The 14188-nt window shown below is 51.3% G+C and overlaps 1 protein-coding gene across 4 annotated transcripts in view; it reads right to left on the bottom strand.

Annotated features, from left to right (window-relative positions):
- Positions 1-2004: 2004 nt before the first annotated feature.
- CAPG (capping actin protein, gelsolin like) overlaps positions 2005-14188 on the bottom strand; it is a 36137-nt gene continuing 23953 nt past the window's right edge. For all 4 annotated transcript variants that reach the window (XM_037039407.1, XM_037039420.1, XM_037039416.1 and 1 more), the window contains 9 exons: positions 9283-9318; positions 8981-9153; positions 8738-8892; positions 8387-8554; positions 7094-7243; positions 6691-6783; positions 5579-5711; positions 2717-2805; positions 2005-2188 (listed from right to left, as the gene is read on the bottom strand). In XM_037039407.1, the coding sequence (XP_036895302.1) occupies positions 2123-2188; positions 2717-2805; positions 5579-5711; positions 6691-6783; positions 7094-7243; positions 8387-8554; positions 8738-8892; positions 8981-9153; positions 9283-9318 (1063 nt within the window). In that variant the 3' untranslated portion in view covers positions 2005-2122. The remainder of the gene's footprint in view (positions 2189-2716; positions 2806-5578; positions 5712-6690; positions 6784-7093; positions 7244-8386; positions 8555-8737; positions 8893-8980; positions 9154-9282; positions 9319-14188) is intronic.

Raw genomic sequence — 14188 nt, 5'->3', positions numbered from 1 at the left:
GCTCCATTCACACAAGGGCTATGCTGGGGACGGGTGGGCAGGTGAGAGCCCCACTACACTGCTCCCCTGTCCTCTGCCCTCCAAGTCACAGGAGACCACTGTCCAGCCCTTGCAGGCCTCTCCAAGTCCAACCCTCAGGAGGCAGGGCCCACCCAGCACAGCCACCAAGTGTGGAAGGGTACTTGTAACCGCTCTCAGCAGGACGCCTCAAGGGTGGGGCTTCGATTGAAGCCTGCAGTTTGCCTGTGTCACCTTTGCCAACCTGAACTGATCCTTTGTTCGTCTCACTTCCAGCCCAGGTGCTTAGCTAACCAGCAGAGATGGCAGGGAGACTGGTGGGGCTGGAACACAGGCCGCAGCTCAGCCTCCACGAAGGAGGGTCAGGTTCAGTGGTTCCTTTCCTGCAAATCTCTTTCGCTTGCTCTGACACCAAGAGGCCAACGCAGCAGACCTGACTGTGAACACTCACAGCACAGCGAGGACCCAGGCCAAGCGGGCCTCCACTGGAGGGAGGCCTGCATGCTCCCTTTCTTCTCCATACAATGCTCTCCACATGAAGTGCTCTCCGCTTCACACTCTGGGACACTAGCAATAACATAGCCCAGGGTGGAGTTCTACTGACGGGTCATTAGCAGGAGGTGTGTATAAGCCCTCTGAGAGTAGATGCAAAAATCTTGATCTGCATTTCTTGGTGTGTAAAGGTCTGCCTAGGCCTGTCATGGGAGAATTAAAATGCTTCATAGCCCTAAAAACATCAGAGCCACGGCTTTGGTGCAACTCTTATTCCCCTTTGTAAGATCATCCCTGGAACTTCTGGTCAACATGGCAGAGCAGTGTTCTTCAAAGAAGAAACAAATCTGGTGTGGCCCAGTGGACTGAGCACCAGCCTGTGAACTGAAAGGTCACCAATTCAATTCCCAGTCTGGGCACAAATCTGGGTTGCGGGCCAGGTCCCTAGCTGGGGCATGCAAGAGGCAACCAAATCTCTTCTACGTCGATGTTTCTCTTCCACTCTCCTTTCCCCTCTCTCTAAAATATATGGAATCTTTAAAAATAATTTTTAAAAAATTAAAATCCCTAGTACATGCTCTGTGGAGACAGTCAGGTGGATGGAAAACTGGCTATCTCTGTGCAGAGAGAAAGGGATGTGCAGGGAGCTGACTTTTTTACGATTCTTGGCACAAGATCAACCAGATGAACTTGTTCAGAATTTCTGTTTGGGATGGAAGAATCAAGCAAGTCAGAGCTCAGAAGCCAGATGGCCCTGAGGGCCCACGAGGGAGGGTGGGTCTGGACAGCCTCCACCCAGACAGGCCTTGAAGACACAGCCCCCACCTTGCTCCCCCGACCCATGCCCTCCAGGATGGGAATGCCTTGGGGCTACCCCGGTCTCCCCCTATTTAGCTGTCTAGCCCCTCTGATAGTCCAGCCACCACCCAATCATGAAAGAGCATGAACTAAGGCCTAGACAAGGAAAGGCAACCTTGGCCAGGATGCCATGGAGGCAAGCTGAGAACCGGCACCACGACTCTTGTGCTTTTCCAGCAGCCTCAGGTGGCTCTGGGCTCATCAGACTGGTACTACTTGATGCAATGTGCGTACGAAGTGACAAGCCAGACATCTGCACTTTTGCTTGCTGGGCATATGTCATTTGGAAGCTGCCTTGCAATGGTTTATGAGGGCAGATGGGGAAATACTGGCTTGAACGGAGAGGCACCCCCAGCCTGTTACCATAACTTTCAGCTGGGAACGTGAGACTGATCTGAACCCCTGGCTGAAAGTGATCCTGCGGCCTGGCACTGGGCCACCTCTCTACAGGATTCACAGCAGAACCTGCCAGGCGCACTGGGATTCCTGGCCCCTCTGCCTTAATTATGCAAAACCAGCTCAGGCCTCTTGGAATCGGGGGTGGAATTGTTCCTGGGTTCCACATTACCCAGCATGGGAATAAGCCCTTGCGAGGAGGCTGGGCAGACGGAATTAGCCCAGGGCAAGCAGTTCTGGCAGAGTCGGGAAGACACTTGTCTCCTTTATTGAACAGCTGCAGGGGCACCTTGAGGCTGACCAGGCAGCAGGAGGAGGAGCAAACAGGCAAGCAGGTGGGCGCAGGGAGATGCTCCTCTTACTTCCAGTTCTTAAAGAATTGCTTGAAGATGGGACTCTCACGGCCCTGGGGCAGAATCTCCACCTGCAGGGACAGCAGGGAGACATCTTGCTCACAAGGTTGCCATCTCTGCCTCCTCCAGGCAAGGCCAGAGCCATGGAGGAGGTTGCTGGGCACCGGGCCAGAGTCCACACAGTCCAGGCCAAGGGTGCCCCTCCAGATAAGACAGGAGATGAGAAGCATTACAGACACAGCTGAGGGAAGAGACTGCTTCCAGGACAGAAGTGAGGCTTGACCGATGCACCAATTTCAGATGAGCCTTACCAGCTCCCCTCAAAATGACTTGTGGCATCACTGAGCTTGGGTGAGAAGGGGCTGTCCCAGCTCGGGGCAATGGCCCAGGGGAGGCACACAAGCTGCCCAACATCCTCTTAGAAAATAATATGTACTTTTTAAGGATTGAGAAGGGCTTTTCCACTGGGGGAGTCTGGTAGGGAGGCCTGACTATTCCCGACTGTGTCTGAGGCCTTCCTGCCCTTCTTGTCCTGTCTGAGGGGCAGGAGGCCATGGGGAGGCCCCAGGGGAAGGCTGGGGCACCACGTGTTGCCTCACCTGGGTGTTGGGGGCATATCGCATGCGAGAGATGAAGTCCTCGGCCACTTGGAGGGCCGCCTGCCGCTCCTTCTCGTTAGCTTTCCGCCCTGGATCAGAGGAAGGAGATTTTTTACAAGAGCAGGAACACTTTCTACCCTACATGCCATTTTTCTTCAGGAGACTTAAGGGGGTCCACAGAACGGCTGGCAACTTTTGAAACAAACGGACCAGGAGGTGCTGAGAATGCTGAGGAGGTCCCTGGAGGCATGGGGTCGGCCCCTGACACTTCTCCCAACCTGGCAGCTCCAGGCCAGGTGGAAACCGCCCCTCTGCCTGCTCTCATCACCCTAACCTGTTCAGACCAGGGCCACAGGAGCAGTCACAAGGACTAGTGTGCCCTGGCGTCAGGCATAGAGCCGTGGCCCCAGGACCACGCGACTCCAGGACCCCTGCCTCTTGAGTCCCAACCGCTCCGTGATCAAGCCTTCTTCATACAACTGACCAGGACAGAGGGTGATTTCCTCCAGTCTTACTCCCTTAGTGCCAGATAGCAGACAAGGACTAACAGTTATGCCAATGAAGAGCACATAAAAAGGGAGACACCAGAGTCCATTCTCGCCCGTACGCAGTCCCTGTAACACCAAATGGGCTCTGGCTTAAGGCATTTTTCTAAGGCAACTATGTGGTGAACTATAGTTTGTTCTCCTGTGCTAAAACAAACGTATCAAAATGGAACCTTGTGGTGAGGGACCCCCAAGCCCCACAACGTAATACCCAGCCTCAGAGCAGTTTCAACCTCTTGCAGGAGCGGAATTTTAAATCAACCCAGGTCTGGAATTTCCTGGTAGTGCTAGTGAGGTGATCTGGCTGGTAAGACCCCTGTCCGCCCCAAGGGAAAGTGGCCTTGCCTAAAATGATCCATTCTTTTCACTTCTTTGTCCCACTCTCTTATTCTTTTCTTTTCCCCAAATCTGAGGATGTATTTACTGACTTACGAGTAAGCAAGATAGAACATCAATCAGTTGCCTCCTGCACATACCCCATCAAGGGATCGAACCCCCAACCTGGATATATGCCCTGACCAGGACTCAAACCTACAACATTTTGGTACACAGGATGGCACTCCAATCAGCTGAGCCGCCTGGCCAGGGCTGTCCCCACTCTTTCTGCCTATAGAAGACTTCCGCTTTGTGCAGAGTCTCTCAGTACCTTTCCTCAGCACCGCAGCTGGGATGCAGCTTTGCTCATGATCTTTAAATTTGCCGTTGAAGTTTTGTTCATTAACACCGTAACTGCAGAACCAGCTGGTTAGCCCAAACGGGCCTTATCCTGGTTCTAACATGAAACTGAGCTGTTTTTCAGGGTCAACAAAATAAAATCATCAAGTCATGCAGCCAAAGTATTCCGAGAAAATTTTGACTGTCAGTAACATTCAGTACCAGTTTGCCCCCAACCTCATGAAACCAAAAAAACTGAGATGTGGCCGGGACTTGATCGTGGGGATCTTTTCAGAATCAAAGGGTCTGTTGTCCAGAAAGGTCGGGGGCTGAAGCCCTCCAGCCGAAACCTGTCCTGCCAGCGCTTCCAGGTGCCAGACCATCCTTGCCCAAACCCTCCATCTGGGAGGCAGGTTGGACCTTGCTTCCTGTCTCCTTGCTGGTCGACTTCCCAATAGAGCTTCTTTTCTCTTCTCGAAAGCCAGCACCCTAGTTTTGGCTTCTGTGCATGTCCAGCAGCAAGCCCCTGCTTGGTAAAAACACCACCACCCAGGCTGAAAAACCCAATTACCTACAATCTGACTAAACTGATGTAGATACTTCCTGTGATTTGACCAGCAATCGACAAGACACTTTTCTTCCTGGCTGGAGTTTCCCGTTTCTTCTCCTCTGGTTTGTCCTTAAATGGTTCGGGTCTTTGCTTGGGGTTAAATACACGTCCATGGACACCCCTGCCCCCATACCCACCACCCCATGCTTGGAACTGGTTCTGTGGGAAGGTACCCTGCGGCAGGAGGGCAAGGTGACCCTGGTAGCACAACCCACCCCCCTTCACGCACACGCACACTCACATACCCTTTAACTCTCAGAAACCTGCCACACTGCTTGCTGCTCCAGGCCCTTCCCTGAAGCCACAGGAATTTCACCTAGTAGCCGCCACACTTAGATCACCTAACCCTTCTCTATCTTCTAACCAAGCTAGGGCTGCAAATTCTTCTTGGCCTTGATTGACCCCACAGATATTTACTGAGCAAACACATTACACCATCAAGATACTAGAGATGATACGGCTCCTGCTTTCAAGCAGTTTAAACACTGGTTGGGGAGGTAAGGCGTGCTCCTGAAAAGGCAGGTGTGGAGGCGGCGCAAGGCTCCCAGGGTCCCTCAGACACCTGGTTCTATTTCAGCACCTCAGTCAGACCAGAAAACAGGCCTCCGCACAGATGTTTCTCTGTCCAGCCAAAACAATGTCTCGGAAAGACAAGTTCTACTCATGCACTACCCACTGGATAAAGTGAGCTTCAATGTATCTAAAATTCCTGTTACACCTCAAGGCAGAATGGCAGGAACAGGGTGCTGGGGGCTTCTCGGGCTTCAGCCCAGACCTAGTGCATCAGAACGGAAGCGGGTGGGAGAGGGGTTGTCCAGTGCTGTTTTCCCAGGCCCTCAGCCCTCAGGTATGCTAAAGGTCGGAACAGCTGCCTAGAATTTAGGGGATGGGAACAGAACAGAGAAAACCCTCAGCCTGGAGGTCAGGTCTGCAGTATCAGCTCCCAGAGGCTGTCTTCTGAAAGCAGCCAGGCAGGCCCAGCCCTCCAGGGGGAAGCCTGCTGGGCCTAGAGCAGGCACAGGTCTCAGGCTGGAGAGCAGGAGCCTCACGTACCCTTCCAGATGTAGATCTTGCCACAGAGTCCATTGTCCAGCACAAAGCAGTCATCAGGTATCAGCAAGTCAAGGGCAAAGGGGCTAGAGTCGGCCACCTTGGTCAGGTGCATCTGTCCAGTGGCATCAGAGACCTTGGGAAGGGTGTGTCAAAACAATACAAACACGGCCACTTTAAAAAGGAGCTGAAGCTGAGGTCCCAGAGAACTGCTTTGCACATAACATACCTCAAACTTTTGGAATGTTAAATAGGACAAAGTAACATTTAGATTGGGCCTAAGCAACTCTGTTTCAAAGAACTGTTTGCAAAGACAACAAGAAAGCAGTATGGTGGTGACTGGACTGATGACTACAAGGCGGAAAATTAAAAACACTCAGAATTAGCAGCACTGTTTTATTATCTGTTCCGACAGAACTGCCTTCTTTCTGTTGATGTAACTGTCCCCCTTTCCTTTCTCACAAACACCCTTTGCCTTTGTCTCCTAATCGCAACACTCTCTGGGCTCCTGCCTGAACCAGTGAGTTCCCAACAGCTATTCTTTTGATTTCAAATAAACGCTTGGTGCCTCTCAGTTTAAAAGGCCTTTGTATCTTCAGGTTAACACAGATAAGCAGTGTGGGATCACCTCCTTCTCCCAACACACGGTCCTAACCTCCGTCCAAGAAGGGGGCTGCCCACCTGCACCACAGCCCCGCTCCACTGCCCAGGCCCAAGGAGCAGACAGGGGGCAGGGAGAAAAGCTCTGATGGGCAAATCCTGGGCAGCCCCCACCCTCACATCACGCTTATCACTGCAGCCCAGAGGCACCAAATTCGTCTAGAAATTAAGTGGACTCCACATTACAAATAAATGTAAAGACGTCAAAAAGTAAAGCTCAATATCTCCTTCAAGTCTCCTTCTCCAAAAATGGGCTGGAAGTAAAATAGCATATATCTCCCCAAGAGGGCCAGGCACCCCTCCACTTCCCCTCCTCCACTTCATCCCAGGCCCAGGTAAATTGCCCTGGTGCCTGGACCACCAAACTGCCCACAGCTCTCTCCTCTCCCTTCAGCCCGTGGTGCATCAGGCTCCCACCTCCTGCCTGGGCCCCAGGGCAGGTCCAGAACACCCACCTTGTACAGAGCCGCAGCCTGGGCATTAGTTTGGTCAGCTGTGAGGTCTTCCTCAGGGTTTCCCTCCTTCAGGGCAGGCTTGGCACCCAGGACCTGCAGGAGTTAGGGTAGGCCAGGTTTCGAGGGGTTCCTGTGCACCTGCCCCCGACCTTCCCAACCCATTACACTCAGGGCCAGTGGCTCTGGCGGGGCAAACTGTCCCGCACAAGGGTACCCAGTAGAGGTGAGTGAGGGCTCACTGCCGCCCCACCTGCCAGGCCACTGGTCCATCTGCCCACAGGGGTACTTTACTCGGAATCACAAGGCAGAGAGTAAAGCAGTGGCCCAGATGCTCATGTCCCCGAGCTGGTCACAGCCTCTCAGCAGCTTCCAAGCAGAGGCCACCCACCCCAATGCCCCTTACCTGGATCATCTCGGCAGGCTCCTCCCCATCGGTAATGATCTCCACCTGGGCCTTGCCCTGCCGCTCACTGTCCCGGATGGCCAAGGCCAGGTCCCGCGCCTTGTTGCGCTCCAGGATGTTGGACTTTCCACCACACCAGACGAAGATGTTCTGAAGGCAAGTGGGAGGCCCAGGTTAAAGAAGGCCTGAGAGCGGTCATCACAACACTGCAAGAGTGTTTCTCCGCCCAGCCCCCCGGCTCCCTCTGCTGTTTTTCTCCATGTCACTTATCAGTGTATGTTCCAATGTCTTTATCTTTTATATAATCTAGCTCCCCTGAGTAGAGTAAGCTTCATTAGGGCATGAGTGCTTTGTTTTGCTTTGTTTACTGCTGTATGCCTAGCGCTAAAACAGACTGGCACATATTTAGGCACATAATAACTATTTACTGAATGAATGAATGAATGAATGAGTGAGTGAATGCCATCCCTGAGCATCCCACCTGCACCCTGCCAGGCACAGCCCTCATCTCCTCCCCCTAAGCTGGTCCTCCTGCCTCCATCTTACTGCTTCCAGTCCTTCTGCCAAACAGCTCCTGGGCTGATATTCCTGCCCCAAATCTTCACCACAGGAGGTGGTCCAGACTTCTCAGTCTCCTCCTGGGACTCCCCCTCCTTAGCAATTTGCGATCCCATGGCTCCTGTCCCCCCACCCTGTCCTTGCTATTAATATGCAAGTCTATACGCTTCCCCACCTCAGTGCCTCAGCTCACCTGTCCCTTTGCCTGGAATAGCTTTTCCCCTCCGTGAAGGTCTAGTCAAATGGCAGCTTCCTGGGACAATGGCTTTGGCTCAGGTTTAAGAGTCCCTCCCTGCCCGAGCTCCTCCAGCACATTTCCCTGCCTCTCTTAGAACTCTCATTGCATCCTGCCATGGACTACTGCAAGTGACAGGCCAGGCCTTGGCTGCCTCTTCGGGGCAAGCAATTAGTGGCCCCAAGGCTGGCTCGAAGTAGGCATCCCAGACTCACTGAGTGAAAGGAAGAGTGAATAAACTAATGAACGGTCCAGCGGGCAGCTAACTCAGAGGTGCAACGGCTCTAAAAGGAGGTAGGCTCCAGTGCTAGAGGCAACGGCTAGACAGCAGAGGGAGGTTTCTGTCCTTCTGAATGCAGGGATGTTTCTAAGGCTGGAGCAGCCCCACTTGGAATGACTTACAGCTTCTCAGCTTCTCTCCTTCTCCCCTGGCCTCCCGGTCTCTGCTCTTTTAGAGATGGTGCCCATACAGAGCGCTCGGTCCCACCCTGCCGACCAACCTGGCCCAGGTCCAAGATGAAGCAGTCCCCTGTGTTAAAGCTGTCCCAGCTCAGTGCCCGCTCAGTGGCGCGGATGTTCTTCTTCCCCTTCACCTGGTAGAGTTTCCTGATGGCAGCTGGGGTGGCCTCCGGGGAGATCTTGTGAAATGCTGACTCCACTCCACCTTCCTGCAGCCCAGATGGCCAGCCTGAGTGGGCTGGCGGGGGGCCCAGGGCCCTCCATACCCCATCATCCCAAGGGAGACAGGCAGAAAGGTGGGGAGGACCCGGTCCCGAGGGACCTGGGCCTTTTGTAGGGTGAGAACCAGGTGGAAGGGGGGCAGGCTGAGAGAAGCCACAGGGTGGGCTGACCTGGTACTTGAGGCCCCTCGGGAAGTAGCTCATGAAGAGGTCGGACTCGTTGCCCTGCGCCTCTCGGTGCTGCACAGGTCGCTCCCCCAGCAGGGTGTTGAGGTGCACGGCCAGCACGGCGCAGGCCCCCTGCTCGTCCCGGGATGACTGCTGGCCTGGGGCGGTGGGAGGGGGCAGGGCCAGGCCCATGAGACCCACGCCAGCCCCGAGGGCCCCGATCCCCCCTACCCTGCAGCCCCTCACCTATCCACAGGTGCAGGTGGGACAGCTCTTCCGGGCCATTGTGAAGCACTAGGTAGGAGTCCCCCGAGAAGAAAATGCCATGGTTCTCATAGGCCACTGGCACCGGCTTCAGTTTCTCCACCCGCCACACATGTAGGCCAGGGTCCTTCACTGATGCTGGGAATGGAGAACTGCTGTGGGAGGAGACGGGGTCGGCTGGAGCACAGAGATGACGCAGGCCTGGGGAGGAGGGGTGCTGGGAGGAGAGGCAGCCTTTGGAAATGAAGGAGAGGAGAGTGAAAGGGGATGGGGGCACTGCGTACCTCTGGGGAATGGGTGCGTACATGCTGCTTCCGGATCTGGAAAGACAGAAAAAGCCATTATCATTACAAACGTCACGACCACCACTCTTCACATTGGTCTGGGGAGGCCCTTGTAGGTGACCAAGTGCTGTCATATTTATCAACCACTTCACCTCCAAGAGCCAAGAGGTTATCCCTGGCTCCATTATACACGCAAAGAAACAGAAGCTCAGAGAGTCTAAGTCCCAAGTCACGCAGCTGGTGAGGGGCGAGGGGAAACCAGGCCTCGGGCTCCTGGGCCAGCGTCTTCCCCATGCTGTGGCCTCCCAGCCACCCCTCTTCTGCTTCCAGAACTCCGGGCATGGTGTGAGGCTGGAATATAGTTCTCTCAGCAACAACTGCTTATAGTACAAAAGTCTAAAATCAGTTACTGAGGTATCCACAATTTAAAAAAAAGGAAAAGCAAATTAGACCCCAAATAATCAAAAGAAAATAAATAATAAAGATGATAGCAGAGATTAATAGAAAACAACATACAAAATAGGCAACTCCTTGAAAAATACAAATTATGAAAGTTCACTTAAGAGAAATAGATTAGAGCCCTGGATGGTGTGGCTCAGTGGATTGAGTGCCAGCCTGCGAACCAAAAGGTCACTGGTTCGATTCCTAGTCAGGGCACATGCCTGGTTTGTGGGTCAGGTCCCCAACTAGGGGTATGCAAGAGGCAACTGATTGATGTATCTCTCATACGTTGATGTTTCTCTCCCTCTCTTTCTCATTCCCTTCCCCTCTCTCTAAAAATAAAGAAAATCTTTTTTAAACTTTATTTTTAGAGAGAGGGGAAGGGAGGGAGAAAGAGAGGGAGAGAAACATCAATGTGTGGTTGCCTCTCACATGGCCCTCACTGGGGACCTGGCCCACAACCCAGGCATGTGTCCTGACTGGGAATCGAACCAGGGACCCTTTGGTTCACAGCCTGTTCTCAATCCACTGAGCTACACCAGACGGAGCAAGAAAATCTTTAAAAAAATTTAAAAATAAAGGTGAGCTGCCTTGAAAAAAAAAGAAATAGATTAGAAATCGTTCTAATATCTATTTTTTTTAATTTTAATTTATTTATGTATCTTTAGAGGGGAAAGAGAGAGGGAGAGAAACATCAATGTATGGTTGCCTTTCGTGCGTCCCCTGCTGGGAGTTGGCCTGCAGGGAGCCAGCCTGCAACCCAGGCATGTGCCCTGACTGGGAATCAAACAGCGATCCACTGGTTCACAGGCCCGTGCTCAATCCACTGAGCTACACCAGCCAGGGCCTAATATCTATTAAAGAAACTGTTTTTGAACTTAAAAAGTCCTCTCCCCTCAAAAAATCCCAAGTCTGGATATGTTGTACTAAAAATTTAAGAAAGACATAACACCAATTCTATACAAACTCTTCTAGAAACTAGAAGAGAACACTTCTCAGTTTATCCTACATTGTCAGCATTATCCTGCTATGACAAGACCAGATACATATATTACAGCAGAGAAAACGAGACCAACATCACTCCTGAACACAAGGCACAAAACACTGCCAAAATTTCTGCTTACAGAATTCAATAATATAAAGGATAAAATATTTGACTAAATGGGCATTTAGCTGCGGAATGCAAAGTTGGTTTAACATCTGAAAATCAATCAGTATAATCACCCTATTAACTATTTCTTTATTTTTGTGTTTTTAACTGTAGATCCATTTATTTATCTCTTTATTTTTATCTCAATAGATGCAGCAAAAGCAGTTAGTAAAATTCTACACCCATTCCTGATTTTTTTAAAAAAACTTTTAAAACAAAAGAAAATCAAACAACCTCCCCAAAAAGAAACAAAGAAAACTTTTAGCAAACTTCCTTTTTTGAAAAGACATCTACCCAAACCAGAAAAAACAAAGCAAGCAAACAAACAAACAAAAAACCCTACAGCTAACATTAGACTCAGTATTTATTGAATACCTTCCCTCAGTCTAAACTCCCTCTGAGGAATCTCACCCACCCCCAGGCGTCAGCTGTCCTTTCTATATATCCAGCTCCCCTTAAATGCCAGGATGATGAACATCTTCTTTACTCTGTGGGCCAGTGACAGAAACCTCTTCTGGACAAAAATTATTTAAGGAAAAAAATGCTAAAGGCAAGCACTTAAAAAATATCTTTTTATTTTATTTTATTTATTTTATTTTTTAGATAGAGGAGAAGGGAAAGAGAAAGAGAGGGAGAGAAACAATAATTGTGGTTGCCTCTTGTGCATCCCCCACTGGGGGCCTGGTCCGCAACCCACGCATGTACCCTGACTGGGAATCAAACCAGCAACCCTGACCCTTTGGTTCGCAGGCCAGTGCTCAACCCACTGAGCTATACCAGCCAGGGCTAAAAAGCATCTTTTTTAAAAAAAGATTTTATTGATTGAGAATGCAAAAAGAAAGCTGAGAGGTAGATACACTTTGCTTCCTTGCACAACCAAAAGAAGGACAATAACCAATTTAAAAACAAAAAACAACCAGAACTGCCAGAAAATTGAACAGTATGGAAGTCGGACAACCAAGGAGTTAAAGAAGAAACATTCATCCAGACCAGTAGGAGAGGCAGAGAGGACGTGTGGCAATGAGGAGGCTGGAGGACTGGGTGGTCCCACATTCACGTTCAGATAAACGGAAAGTAAGACAGACAGTACAACTCAGGGTTCCAGTGTGCGGAAATAAAGCCTCCAAACTTCTGGCTGGAAAAACCTGTGGGGGTGGTTGGTAGCAGGAAAAACTGCCAGTCTCTTGAAAGCAGGAAGAGAGCCAAGCAAGGCATTGTTCCCTCTCTGACGCCTTTCCCACACACAGTGCCACAACATAGCAACATGGGTTGCCCCACCCTGGTGAATACATAAGGCTCTGCCTCTTACAATGTAACAGGTGCTCCAACACAAAGAAATACAGCCCAAATGAAAGAACTGATCAAAACTCCAGACAAAGAACTAAGCAACGAGGAGATAGCAAACCTATCAGATGCAGAGTTCAAAATACTGGTAATCAGGATGCTCATAGAAGTGGTCAAGTATGGTCACAAAATAGAGGAAAAAAGTAAAGGTTATGCAAAATGAAATAAAGAAAAATATACAGCCCTGGCTGGTATGGCTCAATGGATTGAGCGCTGGCCTGCAAATCAAGGGTTGCTGGTTCAATTCCCAGTCAGGGCACATGCCAGGGTTTTGGGCCAGGTTCCGACTAGGGGGGCGCACAAGAGGCAACCACACATTGATGTTTCTCTCCCTCTCTTTCTCCCTCCATTCCCCTCTGTCTAAAAATAAACATTTAGTAAATACAGTAGCTATAGCTTCACTCACTGTCTCTTTCATATTTTCCCATTACCAGAGAGTTTCTTTTTTTTTTAGCTTAAAATGCCGACGCCACACCAGCAAAAACTGCAGCATGATTCATGTTGTGCTCTGAACAGCATTTTTATAAAGTGAGCCCCAGTGGTGCAGCATAAGGGCCTGGGCACTGGAGGGTGAAGAGGCGAACGGGCACCATCAGGAGATTCTTGGAGGCTGGGGAAGCAAAGGACAGTCTTTGGGGGAGATGGACGGAAGAGCAGAGGGAATGAGTCTGAGTGGGAGAAACAGCAGTGGTGATGGACGTAAGATACCACCTGAATTATGACTTCCCTTTCCCTCTCTTTTCCTAACTTATAACATAGCCGATGGCATTCTGTGGGTAAGGACACTTCCCCAAAGAGGTAGGCGGGGAGGGTGAGGTTTGGAAGCAGGAACCTGTAACATTTCTGCATCCCACAGAGAGTCACATGCTGTGCCCACATCCCCCCCCCCCCCGCCCCGCAATGGGCAGCCAGCCTGTGACTCACGTCCGAAGTGGTGAGGCAGCAGCCCTCAGTCCAAACCAGGGTGGGGAGCTCAGAGCAGCTGGTATGAACAAAAGGGCCAGTTGTCAGCTTCACTCTTTTTCGCTCTGTGTTACTGATCTGAGAACTCAGGCTGAAACTCAAAAGCAAGCAGCCCACAGGTGGGACCCCAGGTCTGGAAAGCCACTGCGGTGTCTTGATGCAAGGGGTTGGGCAGCCTGCTCCTCCATCAACCTGGCCACCAGCCAGAATGACCTCAGGATCTCATGAACACAGGGATGCCCAAATCCCGACTTGGAGATCTGGATTCCACGGGTGTGGAGAGGGGCCTGTGCACCAGCACCCTGAACTTATGTTGCAGGTGATTCTGATGCTGCCAGTTAACTGTGCAGAACTGGGTCTCAGTTGTCTGCCCATGAGAATGACCCGAAGGGCTGTAAAAAGTCCTGATATCCAGGCCACATAGCTGACCAGTTAGAATCAGACTGAGACCCTGGCTGGTGTGGCTCACTGGACTGAGTGCTGGCCTGACAACCAAAAGGTTGCCAGTTCGAATCCCAGTCAGGGCACATGGGTTGCAGGCCAGGTCCTCAGTAGGGGATGTGCAAGAAGCAACTAATCGATGTACCTCTCATACATCAGTGTTTCTCTCCCTCTCTTTCTCCCTCCCTTCCCCCTCTCTCTAAAAATAAATAAAATCAGAAACTCCAGGACACTCACATTCCCGCTGCCTCTTGGATCCCTGCCCCTCAGCCTGCTGTTCCGAGAGCTCACAGAACTCACAGGCAAGGTCCACCTCACCTCTGGCCTTTCACTCTCCTGTCCTCCCATCCCCTCTGCCCAAGCACACAGCTCCTTGAGCTTCCTCACTGTACACCTCCCTCCTCACATCCATCAAAGCCCCCTCCTCTCTAGGTCCATGTCAAGTCCCAGCTGTCCAAGGAGAATTCCAGAATATACAGTGGCCTTGTCCTTGTCTGGGAGTTCTCCGAGCCCTCACCTGGGAGCACACACTTCAGTCCCTGCTTGCAGGCTCCCTTTTAGTAGGAC

The sequence above is a fragment of the Sturnira hondurensis genome, unplaced genomic scaffold, assembly GCF_014824575.4.
Source record: "Sturnira hondurensis isolate 20B ecotype Veracruz unplaced genomic scaffold, ASM1482457v3 Scaffold0002039, whole genome shotgun sequence".
In the NCBI taxonomy this organism is placed as follows: domain Eukaryota; kingdom Metazoa; phylum Chordata; class Mammalia; order Chiroptera; family Phyllostomidae; genus Sturnira; species Sturnira hondurensis.
This window is presented reverse-complemented; position numbering and strand designations above follow the sequence as displayed.